General features: G+C 34.3%; 2 protein-coding genes and 1 pseudogene across 2 annotated transcripts; all 3 read right to left on the bottom strand.

Annotated features, from left to right (window-relative positions):
* Positions 1-88: 88 nt before the first annotated feature.
* On the bottom strand, positions 89-4,180 carry LOC136809586 (arylsulfatase B-like; annotated as a pseudogene).
* Positions 4,181-4,299: 119 nt separating this feature from the next.
* Positions 4,300-7,834, bottom strand: LOC136809587 (arylsulfatase B-like). The gene is made up of 8 exons (XM_067066123.1): positions 7,682-7,834; positions 7,274-7,433; positions 6,965-7,077; positions 6,623-6,793; positions 6,015-6,248; positions 5,644-5,779; positions 5,277-5,558; positions 4,300-4,939 (listed from the first exon to the last, which is right to left on the bottom strand). The coding sequence occupies exons 1-8, from the start codon at positions 7,775-7,777 to the stop codon at positions 4,629-4,631; spliced, it is 1,503 nt and encodes a 500-aa protein (XP_066922224.1). The 5' UTR covers positions 7,778-7,834; the 3' UTR covers positions 4,300-4,628.
* Positions 7,835-8,242: 408 nt separating this feature from the next.
* LOC136809657 (quinone oxidoreductase-like protein 1) lies at positions 8,243-15,189 on the bottom strand. Its single transcript, XM_067066202.1, is given in 16 exon segments — positions 8,243-8,523; positions 8,856-8,901; positions 9,631-9,651; positions 9,948-10,032; positions 10,365-10,387; positions 10,390-10,500; positions 11,127-11,225; positions 11,505-11,568; positions 11,930-11,977; positions 12,465-12,598; positions 12,866-12,934; positions 13,150-13,194; positions 13,759-13,831; positions 14,182-14,262; positions 14,714-14,803; positions 15,124-15,189. Coding segments are annotated over 16 exon segments (1,161 nt in total). The 3' UTR covers positions 8,243-8,417.
* Between the last annotated feature and the right edge of the window lie 320 nt (positions 15,190-15,509).

The raw sequence follows: 15,509 nt of genomic DNA, 5'->3' as shown, positions 1-15,509 counted from the left end.
TAGTAAAATTAAACTGTTTAATGAAAAGTGTTATGCTCGAGATCCTATAAAAATTTACAATGCGTTAAATTAAATACGAAAATTCATAAAAAAGATGTCAAGATATTTACCACAAAAAAGTACAATAAATACCTGAAAAGATTGAGACACGTTCTATCACAAGATAAATAGTAGTATAAAGCTAAAAACAATGAATTGTGTTCGTGACATTTTTCAAAAAAGGCAATATTCTACCAAATTCAGCTTAAGTAGTTATCAAAGCTTGATCCAAGGCCCCCAAACACCATTGTGTAGTTTGGGATCTGCATTTTCATCTCCTGGCTTGTTTCGATTAGGGACCATTCCCTTTTTGTAATCTTCAAGTTTGTTTTTCATTTGTTGATAAATTTCAGGATATTGACTTGAAACATCATTATATTCACAAGGATCGTTTTGTAGATTGAACAGACAATGTGTTTCATTGCAATGTGTTGTTTTGTCAGGTTTATGACCACATTTGACAACCGTTTTTGCTTTTCCAGTGGCATTGTATCCTGGGGCTTTGATCCAACCGTCTGATGCATAAACTAAATAATATAATATTAGATGTAAGTATCTCCCTCGTTACTTTTTTATCACATGAATAAAATGAATTAAACTACGAAGGGTCTATTTTATCAATTTTCAGATTAGTGAGCTCAAAGGGACTAAAATCCCAAAAAGACAACCGAACGAGGAACTGATTTTTCACTTTTTTGCGATTTTCGTGAAATCCTACCTGGTACTAACTGGTAGAGACGGAAGGTAGGCCAAGTAGCACATTCATGTACCTCTTTTTGCTTAATTATCCCTTTCCCGACTTGCGTACATTTAAAACATCAAAAAAGTATCTAAATCCAGGACCAACATTAAAAGTATTTATATCCAGGGCTAGGATAAAAAAGTAATAGCTTACTGTCATGTTCACTGTCGATAATAATTTTCCATTCTCCAGAAATCAAACCTTCTTGTCGAAACTCCACATTATCGATATTCAACAAGATTTCTTTCCTTGGCGATTCAACATCACTTTGCAATGTCTTCCATTGATCCAAACCATCAATTTCTTTTGTGATTTCCCCTTGAGCAAGGTTGACAATAGTTGGTAACCAATCAGTAACATGCATCATTTGCATTGAAGTAACACCTGATCTTTTCAAAAGTGGACTGTTGATAAACGCTGGCACTCGAACACCACCTTTAGAAATTTTCCATAAATAAACGAAAATGTTAAATCATAAATCTGTATGAAAAAACAAAAAGGTACCATAATTAGCAGGTACTATATGTTGGATTGGACATATAAAGGTAGAGACTAAAATAATGAAGAATTTTTTGAATACCTTCAAAGACCATGAATTTTTCACCCCTAAGGGGATAGTTACTTCCCATCCCTTGTCCTGAGGGTGCGCCGTTATCTGAAGTGAAAATGATCACTGTGTTTTCTAGAATGCCCTTGGCTTCCAACGCACCGTTTATCTAGAAAATAATGTAACATACATACTTGTTTAAAGCTTGAATTTAAGAGCTTTTACTGGAATGTTGTATTATATAGGCGACTAAAGGCCGGAGCACACCACTCCAACATTTCATCCAACATTTTGTTCAAATGTTGGATGAAATGTTGAATGAAAAACTGAAAAGTTTTTGATCATGCCAAACCAGGCAAAAATATCAAAACACATTTACAATGAACGCAATATGATTCCCAAAATTCGTTTCATATAATTTGGAAAGTTGAAAAAAAGTTTCGACTTACTCGACCGATAGCATCATCTAATTGTGATACCATTGCAGCTAACACTCTTCTTTTTTTATCTTCGATGTATGAAAATTTATCAATAGTTTCTTGAGGTGCCATCAGAGGGCCATGGACATTTTGGAAAGGAAGGTACAGGAAAAGAGGTCTTTCTGTTGGATGTTGGTTGATTGTAGTGATTGCTTCATCCGAATACATGTAGGTGCTGTAATTACCGTCCTGTGTTCGCACTGGCTAAATAATAGACCGGCAAAATGAAAAATGAAACTAGAGTTGGAGAATTACGCTAAAATGTTAAATACGCCATGAAATAATCTGGTCAAAAGCTATTTGAAGCGAGATTGAGTTAGTATTTATCAGGGCTGTATGACAAAAATTGTTGAAAGTTATTTCGACATTACATTTATGGCACTGGTAACTCAAGCGTTAGGTTTAATTAATTTTGACTGATGATTTTTGCCTCCTTCAACAATTTTCAAGAACTCGTCACTATCTGATGGTTATTGGTTATTGAGCGATACCTGTTGATCTCCTTCTACGTCATGGTGAAGATCAAGACCATGAAATTTTGGAAAATGATAGCCAGATCTGTTGTGGTAAAAATAATCCTCAGCTCCATTGTAGTATCCGTAAAATGTATCGAATCCTCTGTATGTTGGGGTGTATTCTTTAGCAAAGTATCCAAGGTGCCACTAAATAAAAAGTAATAATTTTGAAGGCTTTGGTAAAAGATATAAAAGATTCTTTCGGAATAGGATCAATGGAGAATTACTGAACTACAATGACAAAAGTTAAAGAGATACAAACCTTCCCGATGGCATGGGTAGCATACCCCAATTCTCGTAGATATTCTGGGAGAATTTTTTCTTCTAAAGATACACCATAGGGCTCCTCTGGACAAATGACTCCATGAAACATTCCTTAAAAAATAAGTGAATCGTGAAAGGTTTCTTTCCAAGCTATAAACCTATTAGTCGATTAGTCATCTTTTTAAAGAATACATACCTCACCTTTCCAGAAGTACAACTTTGTAAGACCACTATGCCAAAATACTAAGAAAAAATTTAAAACAAATTTAGCGTCAGATTTTTAAAATGTCAATGGTTTTAAAGCCCTCTTTAGTTTAAGTGAATAAATACAAATTTAGCAGTCGAGTCTGAGTCAAAATTTACTGATTGATACTTTAAATGATAAGGTTTAAACCAACCAGTGTGAATAGGATATCTTCCAGTCATCAGAGCACTTCGTTGGAGAACAGATTGGTTGCACATAATAATTATTCAAAATAATTCCTTCTTTTGCCAATTTATCAATATTCGGTGTTGGGATTTGATCTGACCCATGGAAGCCAACATCTGTCCAACCCTGATAGTACAATATTGGAAAAACAACTCAGACACCGGGTGCGTCACAAAGAAGTTTCTCTCTTTAAAGTTAATTTTCTCAAGGTCTAAAAACTTTAAAAGAACCATTCCTTTTTTATTGGAAAGAAGAAAGATAAACTTAAATTTTGAGGGGTCATTTATTAAATTCGGTTCTTTAGATCGAGATTTATGCTCAATTGAATAAAAAAGTTATTTTCAGAAAGTGCTCGAAAACGTTGAAAATTGACCTATCAAATTTTTATTTCAAAATTGGCAATCGCAATAGTTTTTACATGATTAAGAGCAATATTAAGTGATCAAACCCATCAATTTTGAAGCTGAAGCCTCGAAAGGGCTTGGAATCGTCATCTCAGTCATTATGATTTACTTTTACCGAACTTTTCCTCAGATCTCTGCTTCTAGACTAGGTAAAGTCAATGTTAGGCAGGATTTACTTCAAAACCTAATATTTGATGTATTTTCACGAATCTTACCATATTTTTTGGCATTTTCCGACGAATTTTCTTCCTTTTATTGATATTCAACTCTTACCTTTATACAACGAAATGTCATTATCACAGCTAATTATCATTTTTAATACTTGAAACGAAAATACTGACGTGTTAAGTAATTATGCTTCTAATTAATTTGATAGGTCGATTTCCAATGAAAAAAAATTAATTCTTTCAAAAATTTTTAAACTAAAAAAAATTCACTTTAAAGAGAGAAACTTTTTGTGGTGCACCCGGTATTTCATCGATTTCAAAATTTTAAACCAAAATTGCTTAAGCCGCCCTTAGGTTACATAATGACAATCACATCTTCTGAGTTTGCATTGAAGGGAAAATGAGAAAATATTGAAGACAAACGTCTTACCAAATCATCAGCCACAATGAAAACCACATTTGGTGGCTGCTCGCTTTTCACCAAAGCATATCCAAGACAAACGATGGTGAAAAATACAAGGTCGTTGAACTTGTCCATCGTTCAGTTTAAAATATTCAAGATTGCGTACATTACATTTGTTTTATTCTTTTATAGATCTGTGATAAACAAAAAGAATCAAGTTATATTCAACAGTCAAATGAAACAGAGAACGAATTAGGGAGTTTCTCTACATTAGCCAAATCGAGGTAACAACAGACATTCATATTAAAATTAAACTGTTTAATGAAAAGTGTTTTGCTCGAGATCCTATAAAAATTTACAATGCGTTAAATTAAATACGAAAATTCATAAAAAAGGTGTTAAGATATCTACCACAAAAAAGTACATTAACTACCTAAAAAGATTATGACAATAAATAATAGTAAAAGTTTACAATCTAAACCCTACAAGGATTGGATTGGCCATATAGCTTCAAAGAATACTTGACAACGTTCTAGCACAAAATAAATGAGTACAGTATAAAGCTTAAAGCAATTAATGCCTTTGTGACATTCCATTCAAAAAAGGCAACATTCTACCAAATTCAGCTTAAGTAGCTATCAAAGCTTAATCCAAGGTCCCCAAACACCACTGTGTAGTTTGGGATCTGCCATTTTATCTCCTGGCTTGTTTCGATTAGGGACCATTCCCTTTTTATAATCTTCAAGTTTTTTTTTCATTTGTTGATAAATTTCAGGATATTGACTTGAAACATCATTATATTCACAAGGATCGTTATGTAGATTGAACAGACAATGTGTCTCGTTGCAATGTGTTGTTTTGTCAGGTTTATGACCACATTTGATAACCGTTTTTGCTTTTCCAGTGGCATTGTATCCTGGGGCTTTGATCCAACCGTCTGATGCATAAACTGAATGTTAAAATATTAGATGTAGGTTTCACCTCGTTACTTTTTGATCTCATGAGTAAAATGAATTAAACTACAAAGGACTCATTTTATCAATTTTCAAATTAGTGAGCTCAAAGGGACTAAAATCCAAAAAGGCAACCTGAACAAGGAAGTAATTTTTCAATGTTGTGTCTTTCTTTTGTAATTTTCGTGAGATCCTACCTGGTACTAACTGATAGAGACGAAAAATAGGTCAAGTGGCACACTCGTGTACCTCTTTTCGCTTAATTACCCCCTTTACGACTGGCGTACATTAAGATATCAGATCCTAGACCAGGATAAAAACTTTATAACTTACTATCGTGCTCACTGTCGATAATAATTTTCCATTCTCCAGAAATCAAACCTTCTTGTCGAAACTCCACATTATCGATATTCAACAAGATTTCTTTCCTTGGTGATTCAACGTCATCTTGCAATGTCTTCCATTGATCAAAACCATCAATTTCTTTTGTGATTTTCCCTTGAGCAAGGTTGACGATAGTTGGTAACCAATCAGTAACATGCATCATTTGCATTGAAGTAACACCTGATCTTTTCAAAAGTGGACTGTTGATAAAAGCTGGCACTCGGACTGCACCTAAAATTTTATTGTTTTAGAATAGTATGAGTAGGTTGCTTAAAGAAATTTCGTTTAATGCTTCCGGTTGTTGATAAAACATTACCTTCGAACACCATGTGTTTTACACCTCGCAGAGGATAATTGCTTGAAAATCCTTCCGTTGAAATGGCACCATTATCAGAAGTAAAGATGATGATGGTATTATCCAAAATACCTTTCTCCTCCAACGCTTGATGAACCTAAAAAACGTTAAGTCTGTAAGTTTCTGAAAGACGTTTAGAATAGTTTACAAGATTAATGGGTTGAACCGAAGCTGCATGGTTAACATGTCAAATGAATCGTTTCACCGAGTGGAAATCGAACCCTAAAGTCCCGCCAGAAGCCGAGAACGATAACCACTACACTACTACACTGCTACTTTAAGAGACTATTACTGTTCTAATGCATTTAAAGAAGTTTACGAAGAAGTAATACCTGTCCAATGGCATCATCAAGTTTGGACATCATTGCTGCAAACGTTCTTCGATTTTTATCCTCAATGTACGAAAATTTATCAATGGTTTCTTTGGGCGCTTGTAAAGGAACGTGAACGTTTTGGAATGGTAGATAAAGAAAGAGAGGTTGTTCTTCCTGGTGTTTCTCGATGATGTCAATAGCTTCAGAAGCAAACAGATTGCTACTGTAATTTCCTTTTTGTGATCGGTCAGGCTGTAGAAGAGAAAAAATGTCATGAAATTGTTTGATGGTCTCTGTGCTCACACGGCGCGGGAAAAATTGGGAAACGTTGCTCTTTCTTATGTTAAAAAATGCTGAGTTAGGCAAGTGGCTGGAGATCTTAATTTAACGTTAAATTATGTTATATAACATGGAATAAGGTAATCGGACTCTTTTTAATTAATTGCAGTAAAGTTCCAAGTTTAACTTGTTCCCCAATTTTTCTCATCTTTGCTGATTTCGACCCTTACAGTGCACTTTGGAACTTGGAAAATAAATATGATTGGTCATTTACCTTGAGTGCCCCATCCCCCTCAGGACTTGTTCCCAGCCCTTTACAGACAAAGATTTGAATATTAACAACCTACCTCACTCATTCCATGGTAATCCCGATGAAGATCTAATCCATAAAAACTTGGGAAATCAGCACCAGATCTCGCATGGTTGAAATAGTCTTCCGCACCGCAATAATATCCGTAATATGAATCGAATCCTCGATAGGTTGGTGTGTATTCTTTGGCAAAGTAACCAAGGTGCCACTGGAAAATAAAGGAGAAGATTTTACCGTCAAGATCATAATGTTAATGAAAGGTTTTATATGTAGGACCAATAATTTAAAAAACATTTTAATGGTCATTCTGTATATATTTTTCGTGTAGGACCAATCTATTTTCTTACACTTTTCTATGGTAAAAATTATAACTACGAACCTTTCCAACGGCGTGTGTAGCATACCCCATATCCTTTAAATATTGTGGCAGGATTTTCTCTTCAAGGGGAAGACCCCAAGGTTCTTCCACATAAATTGTATTGTGGTACATGCCTATAAGATAGAGAGAAAAAAATTCAATGTTGCATAAATAATCGTCTTTTCGCATTTTTTTTCGACGGGCATTTTCTAAACGAAAAATTCTTTATCCAGACAAAATAAACAGATCCGTAAGCGTTAACTTAAATGTACTCAGTAATTTCAACAATAAACCAGTAAAAAGTCCTGATTGTTAGTATAACCAACTAACCAGTGTGAATTGGATATCTTCCAGTCATCAGAGCACTTCTCGTTGGAGAACAGATTGGTTGCACATAATAATTATTTAAAATAATTCCTTCTTTTGCCAATTTATCAATATTCGGTGTTGGAATTTGATCTGATCCATGGAATCCAACATCTGTCCAACCCTGAAAAATAACGTTAAAATAGGTAACAAGTACAATCTTGGTCAAAATATATTGGGAATTTTGGATTGGGAATTCCTCGTTTTCAGCAATTTAAAGTTCGGGCGAAAAAGTCGCTTTAGGGCAAATTCTTAAATTACAGCTGTGTTCAGTTACAGCAAATACACGAATGAAAAACACAAACTAAAGTGTGTACATCTTCAAAGAAAAGAAAGAATCATAATTTATGAAAAGATCTTTAAAGAACATACCAAGTCATCAGCAACCATCAAAACAATATTGGGTGGCTTCTCCGCCCTAAAAACGCCACTGTATAATACCAGTAAAATGAACCAGCAGGTTATCATTTTCACTTTCTTTTACGTTTTTTAGGTTAGTATTATAAGTTAAGCTCTATGGAAAAGAGTAGGGCATGTAAATCTTTTCCAAAAAAGTAGCAGACCGGACATTTTATAAACCTAATGCAGGGCAATGCATTATTATAATTGAACTGAAAGTTACGTGGAGAGTCTGAACACACATTTGAAATCAGTGAAAAGAAGTCTTTCATCTTCAAAATTCCTTGTCTAAAAATCTAAAGGCTTAATTCTTGTGCGGGTTAAGGGTATTTACCCTGGAAGTGTGATTTTGAAAGTAACACGTGGACATTATTTCACCAGTTAGCGATCTCATGTGATTACGTGAAAATTTTTCGACAAAATCCGCGAAAACGCGAAATCGAAATTCATTTGAAAAGTATCAGTAAGAAATCAATAAGAAATCCTTAAATGACTTAATATACACATGCCCCACCCGGAATTAGAATAACTATTTATGATCCAATATAAAATTACCATAATGGATATTATAAAATTATAAATTAAAAATAATAAAGTAACAAAAATCTAAAACTGATTCCCTCCTTAAAAACCCTTTCTCTATGCGCAAAACCTTGCTTTCTATATTATGGGTACAATTCCCAGCATCGCTCACAAAAGACTCATCCCTTCATGAAGTTTTGACGACGATTTTCCCGATGGTGTTTTCTTCGTTATCATCATTTTGTAAGCAAGATAGACAATCATCGAACAACACTGTATGGTGCACTGTCGGCCTGAAAAATGTTCACGGTTATTATAGAGTGAACTTTCTCCTTCAAACCTCTACAATTCGAATCTCTATGAAATTCGGACTAAAATAGGTGGAATTTCGTACAAAATACTATTCATCTTTCTCTAATTCGAAGAAAATCTTCGGTCCCTCGAATATCGAATTTTAGAGACTGTTATATAGACACGATGCCATTTTGACTCCACATTAATTAGTGGCACCTTTGACGACTAACTCGATGCGGCTTGAATTCACTTGGTACAATAGGAATTCGAAAAGCATAGAGGGATGAGTTGTCAGGTATAGGAAAAAAAGTATAAATAATAATCGATTTACCTGAGCACTCCTTTAGACATTTTCTTCATAATGTCATTGAGAATGTCTAAATTATTGTTAAGGGTGAAGTTATGATATCTGAAATTACTAACGAAGATTACGGCAACAAACAAAGCGCACACTAAAGCAGAAACTCTGGGGGAATAATTCTCACAAAGATTATCGAATGAGATAAATGTAGATTTAAAAAATGCTAAATCTTTTAAGCAAAAAATACACAAAGTTAGGTCTTAAATCATAATATCATAAAACTAAATTTCCACGAATACATGACAATAACCACAGAGAAAGAAAACCAAGTTTTTAGTTATTATTAGTCATTTTACGGTCGAAAGTAATCATGGGTAATCAGGACCACCACAACTCGGTAACGACTTTCTCGGACTTGGAGACCCCCCTTCCCTTGCCCATTCATTAACTTTGACCAAAATTGAGGTTACTTCTAAGTTCTTATATAACCTTTTACCTTATACTATTTGATATTTGATTACATTTGCCATTGCTACCTAATATTTTAACAGCTTCGAATTTAAGTAACCTTCTTTTGGAAGTTGAAAGTTATCCTTGTGAAAGAATAAAGGATAGTATGTAGGTACCGTGCGCATGTTAAGTGCTATGAAAAGGGAACGTGATTGGTATGGTTATACACCTTGATCTAAAAATCTAGATACACTGATGCATACCTTTGACGAGGATATCACGATACTTATCGTATACACGTTACATAAAGATAAAAGGTACTCTTGCTTCTAGGTTAAAATCAATGAAAAGATACGAAGGTAACGCCCATGAGCAGCTAAAAAGGAAAAAAAGTGACACACTTTACAATATAGAATTGTTTAGACAAGACAAAAATAACTAAATATATAAGTTAGATTTTGTTCATTGAAGAAAGCTCCCAAAAAGAGTAAATTCAGTGTCGAAAAAGAATGATATGCAATATGACTTGAAAAACATTCAAAGGGTTTTCATGTCTTACAAACATACTACATAAAAGTATCAAGAATGCGAGGACCAGGAAAGACCTTTAGACAGACAAAACCTGAAAATTCCTGACCTTTTTAGATCACCATTCGGAAATATAAACCTTACATCTAGAGAGAGACCATGACTGCTCGAACAAGAAGTGAAGAGATGCACATTTCAACATCAACAATTCTGAATCTGGTGGGTCAAGCTAAAGAAGGGAAATATTGATGGAGAATCTTGTTACTGGTATGTGGATGTGGCATTGTCCATTTTCGCTCTGTATTGGGTTGGGAAATTTTAAGGCTTAGATGTTCTTCACATGCTTAATTTGTTTATTCGATAGAAAAGAAATTTAAATGGCTATTATTTTCTTGGTAATTTCTGAAGTCTGCGTGATATATTGCTCTTATTTGTTCTTAGGTTTAGTCTCATACTCCATTCTTTAATTTCTACAAAAAAATGAAAATAAAGTGTTTTCCATATTACTCAAGTTACCTTGAGTTCTATTTGAAGCTTAACAGAATGTTGGAAATTTCTTACTTGTAAATTGTGTTGTTGTGTACCCATCTCCCGCCAACAGCAAGACTGGAAATGACTTCAAATTTAGTTGGTAAAATCTTTTTAGATTTCTTTGATGTTTGAAGGGTGTCTAAATATTCCTCAGAGTATAATTCAACTGTAACAAAAAAAAAAAGTAAATGTTTTCAAGACTCGTTGGTCGTCTGAATCACTGATTTCATAATCTTTTACACACTGGAAAGGCTAACTGCTCAAAGATTTCCCGTGGAAGTGCGTCCAGTTATGAAGTCGACTATAGTTCGCCATGTTATTTTTTGTTTTACCTTAGATTTTCGAACGCTCGAATTTCAAAACATTCGAATCGGGCTGTTAACGACCAGTTAACAGTTAGTTGAAAACAAGATGTCGCACTAGTCAGCTCTTAATAACCTGGACACGCTTCATTATACAGGTAGCCCGATCCAGTCAAGTAGTTAGAGATCAGTGGACTGAGTCGGTTGACACGAAAGATGGCTGATTTGCCGTAGTCGTTAGACAAACAGGATTAAGATAGCTAAAAGCTAACCGTCTGCGGGCCATTCAACCGTACTCTGTTGCTACAAATAATAAGTAAGTTACATAAATGAACTTTTGAATAACCAGGGAGAATGTGGAGAAGCATTTCACCTTTATTATCCAGTATACCGTCCAGTCGTACTTTTTTGTACAACTTTTTTGTTGTTTCTACAAATACTGAGATACATAAGCTAACTTTTGAGTAACCATTTTGGAGAAGCATTTTACCTTTGTTATCCAGTATACAATCAACACCCAAGCCACCCGTTTCTTCTAAACATATCGATGCGAGACTACGCCTTTTGTTGCGCAAATCCACCACTTGACCTGAATCGAAAAGATCATTAACGATTTTATGAATTTGTTACCGCTAGAAAAAGTGATTTGGCCACGTAAATTACTGTATAAAGTCTCGCTCGTTGGATCAGCGTGTCGCCCATATGTAGAGTTGACAAGGTTTACAGTCTAGCTGACTGAATTACACGAAAAAAGATATTTTCGTTTGAGCTTATGAATGAGAAAGTAATAGCTAAATCTACAGAGGGTTAGAAATTTGTAACAGCAGGTGATATAAAAACAAGAAATGTTCATCCAGAAAATACTTACTTGCAGGAGGTTCAAGATTTTGGAGGAAAGCGATTTCTTCGTCGGTACTTCCGACTACTATTACCTAAAAGTACATCTTAGATTATAGAATCAGTATGGAAGAGGGAATCGGTTCCACAAAAATAATTTATCTCTCTAGACATAAATTTCTTTCAAAATCCCAAAATAATTTATCTCTCTAGACATCAATTTCTTTCGACTTTTACTTTTATACCTCAATTGAAGAAATTAAGGTGGAATAAAAACCTGCGGATAGTTCCATCGCCCACCAAGTTAAATTTCTGCTAAATTTTCAATATATTTCACACATTTAAGGTTTTAAAACATGTTTTGTGCATATATATAATAACGATGTTTGGCTAAATTCTTCCCAAATTCCCGTCAAATTAAAATTTGAAATAAATTTCAAAGGGTAAATAACTTACTTTTGCTCCCCAGTACTGTGCCAATTGATTTGCAATCGTACCGTATCCCTGTAAAATTGGCAAAAACTATTTTTTATAGAGGATATTTTAGTGAAAGTTTAGTCACCATCAGGGGTTCAGTGTTAAGGAGATCATTAGTTAAAACGTTCACTTTGCAAACATTCTCTTGGCAGTCAGAAAGTGGGGAGCTGGATGCTCAATAAGCAAGTCCATAACATGGGAGTGTGGGATAGAAGGCAATTGATTAGAATGGACTCCAATGATGAGATTGACAAACATGTTCCAAGATATGAGATATTATCGATTGAACATGTCGAAATTCAGTAATTTCGTCATTTTGCTATAAAAATTAGCATTTATACCCATATGGTCTGAAATTTTCAGAAATGATCCGGTATAATGGTAAAAATGTTACCACACTCGACCAGAGTTCAGAGAAATGACAAAAAAGTGACTTTATAAACACTCTGTGACCAGAAACAAAAGAAATACCAAATAAAAATCTATAAAGGAGGGCAAGGTAAACAAGGCTTACAGTGCAAGCGTCCAATATGAGAAGCGTTTCACCCGATTGTATTTTGGCTTGATAGAAGAGGGCGGTGTACGCCTTCACCGAATCACCTATCCCACTACATGCATCAACGTGACTCACATTCTCCGCCTTCTTCACTGTATAGTATAATTTTTTTAAATCTCAGTAAAAGTTAAGAACTTTTGATCCGACCAAATTATTATCAAAATATCACATAGATTTTGGCAGCTTTAAGTATTTGATAAATTTTGAAAAGTTGCATGTACATCGTAATTTCCCAATTCAAAACCAACAATTGTCGGTTAATCTCATAAAAAGTAAATTTTATCCTCAATTCTATTTTGATGCTTACTGATAATTATGAATAACAGTATATTGTAGAGATAAGTGGAAAATAAAGTCACCTATGTCATAGTGTGAGATACGACAATAATTTGCACATCCACATTCTCCTGAATTGGCTGGTATCACTCCTACAGAGGAAATAATTGTGGAAGGTATCAGTTATATACTGTAATAGTTTTTCCAAAAGTAATTATAGGTATGCGTTTTTAAAACGAAGTTTGTATAATTATTGTGTGTTACTTAGAGTGTCTGCTTTATGGAGCGTTCGTCATTTGGACTTTAACAGGAAAGAGACGAAAAGAAAAGAAGTCTGACGATTTAGAAAACTTTCTTTATTACCTACCAGTTACTTGATCTTCAATTTCAAACGTTTGAACATCTTTTCCAACTGAAATGAAGAGAAAGAAAATAGTTCAGGAAGGATGTAACGAAACCGGACGAACAAAATTATTAATATCTGATTTCTACCCAAGTTTGAAAATACATTGTTTTCGCATTTGTTACTTATCTGCAAAACTTATTGGCAGTGAAGGTAATCTGAATTTGAACAAGAAAGATAAAGTTTTCCAACTCAATAGGCTTCAAAGTACATCTGTAACAAAAATGAGGTTTATAGCACATATGAGGTTTAAAGGATAAAGAGTTCATTTTTTCCTTCTTCATTTTTTATCTTCATCTTACAAAGTAAGTATAGTGCTCTAATGTGTCTTTTCAACGGCATATAAGGGAACAATATGTTTAAATTGAAACATTTGTTTGAAAATGGCAAGTAAAAATAAAGATTAGTGCACACTTAAAGTGAATGGACTTTAGGCAGATAATGGAATCTGAATGCTTTTTCTATTGCCAAACAGGTGACCATAATTCAGAATACACAAGCGATCCGGGAACATCGAGAAAACATGAATACCGTTATTAGAAGAGCCAATCACACTTTTGTTAAATCACAAACCTGCAATTATTGAACCAGAGATGTCCTGTCCGATAGGTAATGCATTGTCCAAAGATTGAATCTTTTTCAAAAGCTGAAATGAAATGGTCATTGGAATCCGTTGAAGAGAGACACATCATTTAAAGAGGAATCCACAACACGACGTTATGCTCGGAAGTTTAATGGGAGTCCCGGGGAACGGGTGCTGGGTTTACTAGGTGACTGTTATGTCCGAGACAAATTTTTAACCAATTTATCATTTTCCGAAAATCGTGATTCTTCGAGGAAGGAAATCTTCGTGATTTTTGGAATCCTTTCAGAGAAATTTTCGAGTTGTGAAAAAGCACCCTTACCGCTCGACATAACCGGGACCCCCCCCCCCCCCCGGGGTAAAAGAATGTTAAAGAAATGTGCCGTTCTGGTGATATAAAGAAAGAAACGTACCGGATGCTGTGAATCGGGAAGAGAACATGAATTGATTTTCACCAATACTTCATCTGCTCCCAACTCGCTCTCATCAAATATCTAAATGAAATGAAATTAAATTAAGCAATTCATCAATCAGTATTAAAATATCAGTCATCAAAGTGAAATAATTTAATTTAATATTCATTCTTCGCCTAGGAAAGTTATGTGATGGACCTTAAGGGAAGAAATTTAGGCAATTAGGGCGAGTTCGCCAATTTGACGATTTTTCTTTGGCAAATCAATAAAATTTCAAATTTGGTGAGAATTAATTTTAGCCAATTATAATTCTTTGGCATGAAGTAATCTTGGCGAATTTGGCAAATTTTTAAGGCAAATATTCGCCAAAATTTCCTCTCACTAAAATTTATTCCTTTTAGGCACTCTTCAATCGGTAAGACTGCATCATTTCAAAGGTCGTTGGAAAATCATGTTTCATTATGCTTTAAAGCTCCATTCAAACGAAACAGCAGGCAATGCAAAATAAACTAAACATAAAAGAGTATCTTACCTCGTCTTCGACAGTGTAATTTTTTTTCTTCTCTTCAGTGTAATTCAAAAGTAATTTTCTATTTAATGTCTTTTCAGTATATACTTTCATCTAAAGATATAAACGAACAATTAGAAAATTATCATTAAAAAACGGGGCTTTGTTACGGCGAGAAATAATTTAATAGTAATTATTTAGCCAAATTATCTCCTACTTTAATCTTAATTACCTAAAATATTTACTTCGTTATCATTCACCAAAAATATTTCTCGCCAAAATTCATCCCCTGGAGTTATCCCTAGAGTCTTACTCGCTACAAAAAATATCCAGCCCTCGTTTTCAGGCATTTGCCGAAATATTTTTTAGCCATACGCCCAAGGACGCCGACTGAAGATGCAGCATATCAAAAACAAAGACAAAGGGAAATTGACCCGCTTCTTCGGAGCTATAGCGTGGGCGGCCGCCAATCCGCCCGCCATCGGAATTTCAGATACCATTTCAATATTGTATTCTCAAACTGATATATATGCTTTTTTTACAAAATTCAAACTGATACAGTATAAAATAACTATTTACAAACTTTATTCAATTTTGAGAAATAAGGAGGTGAAAGTTCTAAAGCTCTTAGGTCTCAATTGATCCTTTCTAATTTTAAGAAAAATCAGGAAAGATGGAGAAATCTTCACTTTTCAAGTTAATGAATAACAAAACAGACCATTACGACTTATTCCTGTACCATCAAGACCACTAATAGTTTTCTTAATAATGAATTATGAATTTGGTCTCGTTCATTCGAACAAGATCTGGTTCATCGAGA

The sequence above is a fragment of the Clytia hemisphaerica genome, unplaced genomic scaffold, assembly GCF_902728285.1.
Source record: "Clytia hemisphaerica strain Z4C2 unplaced genomic scaffold, Clytia hemisphaerica genome assembly, whole genome shotgun sequence".
NCBI classification, from domain to species: Eukaryota; Metazoa; Cnidaria; class Hydrozoa; order Leptothecata; family Clytiidae; genus Clytia; species Clytia hemisphaerica.
This window is presented reverse-complemented; position numbering and strand designations above follow the sequence as displayed.

What these genes read in the sequence shown, in the direction of transcription:
- LOC136809587 (XM_067066123.1), bottom strand. Translation starts at nt 7,777, where the DNA reads ATGATAACCTGCTGGTTCATTTTACTGGTATTATACAGTGGCGTTTTT. An exon ending in TTGATGATGCCATTGGACAG is followed by an intron (nt 5,780 to 6,014) that starts GTATTACTTCTT and finishes AACGTTTTTTAG; the next exon opens with GTTCATCAAGCGTTGGAGGA. An exon ending in TATCGACAGTGAGCACGATA is followed by an intron (nt 4,940 to 5,276) that starts GTAAGTTATAAA and finishes TTTAACATTCAG; the next exon opens with TTTATGCATCAGACGGTTGG.